This window comes from Limulus polyphemus, unplaced genomic scaffold (genome assembly GCF_000517525.1).
Source record: "Limulus polyphemus unplaced genomic scaffold, Limulus_polyphemus-2.1.2 Scaffold10477, whole genome shotgun sequence".
NCBI lineage: Eukaryota > Metazoa > Arthropoda > Merostomata > Xiphosura > Limulidae > Limulus > Limulus polyphemus.
The window spans coordinates 15,711-18,081 of NW_013676087.1; the positions used below are offsets into that span (position 1 = coordinate 15,711).

At 30.2% G+C, this 2,371-nt stretch overlaps 1 protein-coding gene across 3 annotated transcripts in view; it reads left to right on the forward strand.

Annotated features, from left to right (window-relative positions):
• Positions 1 to 2,121, forward strand: part of LOC111083640 (cilia- and flagella-associated protein 52-like) — an 8,963-nt gene extending 6,842 nt beyond the window's left edge. For all 3 annotated transcript variants that reach the window (XM_022380286.1, XM_022380287.1, XM_022380289.1), the window contains exons 5-6: positions 1,046 to 1,174; positions 2,027 to 2,121. In XM_022380286.1, the coding sequence (XP_022235994.1) occupies positions 1,046 to 1,068 (23 nt within the window). In that variant the 3' untranslated portion in view covers positions 1,069 to 1,174; positions 2,027 to 2,121. The remainder of the gene's footprint in view (positions 1 to 1,045; positions 1,175 to 2,026) is intronic.
• Positions 2,122 to 2,371: the final 250 nt, after the last annotated feature.

Here is a 2,371-nt window from a genome sequence, read left to right on the forward strand (position 1 = left end):
TTATATTCAATAAAGACAGTTCATGTTAACATTCAATAAGAGCGAACTTGTGTTTATATTCAATAAAGACAGTTCATGTTAACATCCAGTAAAAGTGAACTTGTGTTTATATTCAATAAAGACAGTTCATGTTAACATTCAATAAGAGCGAACTTGTGTTTATATTCAATAAAGACAGTTCATGTTAACATCCAATAAGAGTGAACTTGTGTTTATATTCAATAAAGACAGTTCATGTTAACAACCAGTAAAAGTGAACCTGTGTTTATATTCAATAAAGACAGTTCATGTTAACATCCAGTAAAAGTGAACCTGTGTTTATATTCAATAAAGACAGTTCATGTTAACATCCAGTAAAAGTCAACTTGTGTTTATGTTCAATAAAAAGAACTGTGTGCACTATGCTAAGAATTTAAAGCACCTGGCGAGTCATGCTAGGAAATTAAAAATGGGGAACGAAATTGTAATTTTTTTTCCAGATAACTAGTCCTGGGTTAGTATGATTATGAGCTTATAAATTCTAAAAACATTCAGCTCTCCAGTATTATTTTATGTTGAAGAAATCCATTTTATCCATACTAAACTATTATTAAGTTTTCACTAAACATCCAAAACAGGACGATTTTTACAACAACTCTTTACTCTTCATGTTGCTATAATATGAAAAAATGTTATACATTTCAAAAATCATTAAAAATACAAGTTTATCAACATTGTGTGGAATATCTTAGTTTATTTGATGTTTAAGAAAAATTCAATGTTGTCAGAGTTACACTGGAATCAAACAGATAGTTTACCTGTAATTTTAATACTAATGTGTTTGGTAACTTTCTGTTTGATATTTGTGAAATATATTTTATATACCATGTCAAATATAGACCAGTCATCATTACATATGTTAAATTATCGTTCTGTTCAACCTTTGGTTTTAAATTTGCCATAAAAAATGTGTAATACTGTTGTTCAAATGTAGATAAAAATTGTTATATTACAGCCATCTATCTGTAGAGGAGCATTACAACAGTTTTTTTTCTAATTATTTCAGTGTTATTGTATGGAACATCTTAAGGAGGGAGCCACTGTGTGGCTGCCAAGCTTCTCAAGGCACTGCAGGTAATGCTTACACACTTTGTGCAGCAAACACTGTGGATGATGTTTTTGTCACTGGAGGAAGGTGTGTAGTACACTGTTTGTTGTTTGTTTTGGTAAGAATTAAGGCACTTAAGTTGTTTATTTTAACACTGTGGATGATATTTTTGTCACTGGAGGAAGGTGTGTAATACACTGTTGTTGTTTTTTTGGTAAGAATTAAGGCACTTAAGTTGTTTGTTTTAACACTGGATGATGTTTTTGTCACTGGAGGAAGGTGTGTAGTACTGGATGAAGTTTTTGTCACTGGAGGAAGGTGTGTAGTACACTGTTGTTGTTTTTATGGTAAGATTTAAGGCACTTAAATTGTTTGTTTTTAAGAGACATAAAGAAAAATATTCCTTATAATTTACTGCTGTATCGAATGAGCAATTAATAAAACATAGATATGTACTTAACCACAAACTTAACGTGTATTTTATTTTGTAACATTACTTTCAGTATATGTTAATATCGATAGAAGTTTGGTTTACAATTAACCTGTGTCAAATTTAAAGAATTTTAAGTAGTTAGACGTTTTACTTGAAACTATTAGTATCTGTTATAGCTGTTTGAGTAAGGTAGACAGGCAGATATATTGTTCATTTTGTGGAATAATTTGTTTGATATTTATTCTTTTTTGAAGTTTGACTAGAGATGTACCATTGATTTTGAAGAGGCATTTACTATAGTCTGTTGGTAAGATTGTTGAAACTGTAACATATTTTTTCAGTAGAAGTATCCAATACTTGTTTTACAATTTGTAATGTTTCTTTCAAAGCAGGATAAAGTATAATATGTCTTATTCTTCCAGTTTATAAAATCATGTATACATCTGAAAATAAGTAGAAAAAAAAAAAGCCAGAAAGCAATCTACATTATTATAATTTTTGTTCAGAGACACCTTGAGAGTTTGGAAACTAGATCCTGCCAGTCGTAGGATACATCCTGCCAACGTCTCTTTGGGACAAATTAAACGTGATGTCCAGTGCATTCAGGTAGATGTGCTTAGGATGTAAAGTATAGCTAGAGTAAGGAACAAAGTTGATACATGAATCATACATAAAGTAATTCGCAAATATACACTCGAATTACTTTATGTATGATTCATGTATCAACAAAGTTGATACATGAATCATACATAAAGTAATTCGAGTGTATATTTGTAGGATGTAAAGTATAGCTAGAGTAAAGAACAAAGGTAGGATGTAAAGTATAGCTAGAGTAAGGAAAAATATACACT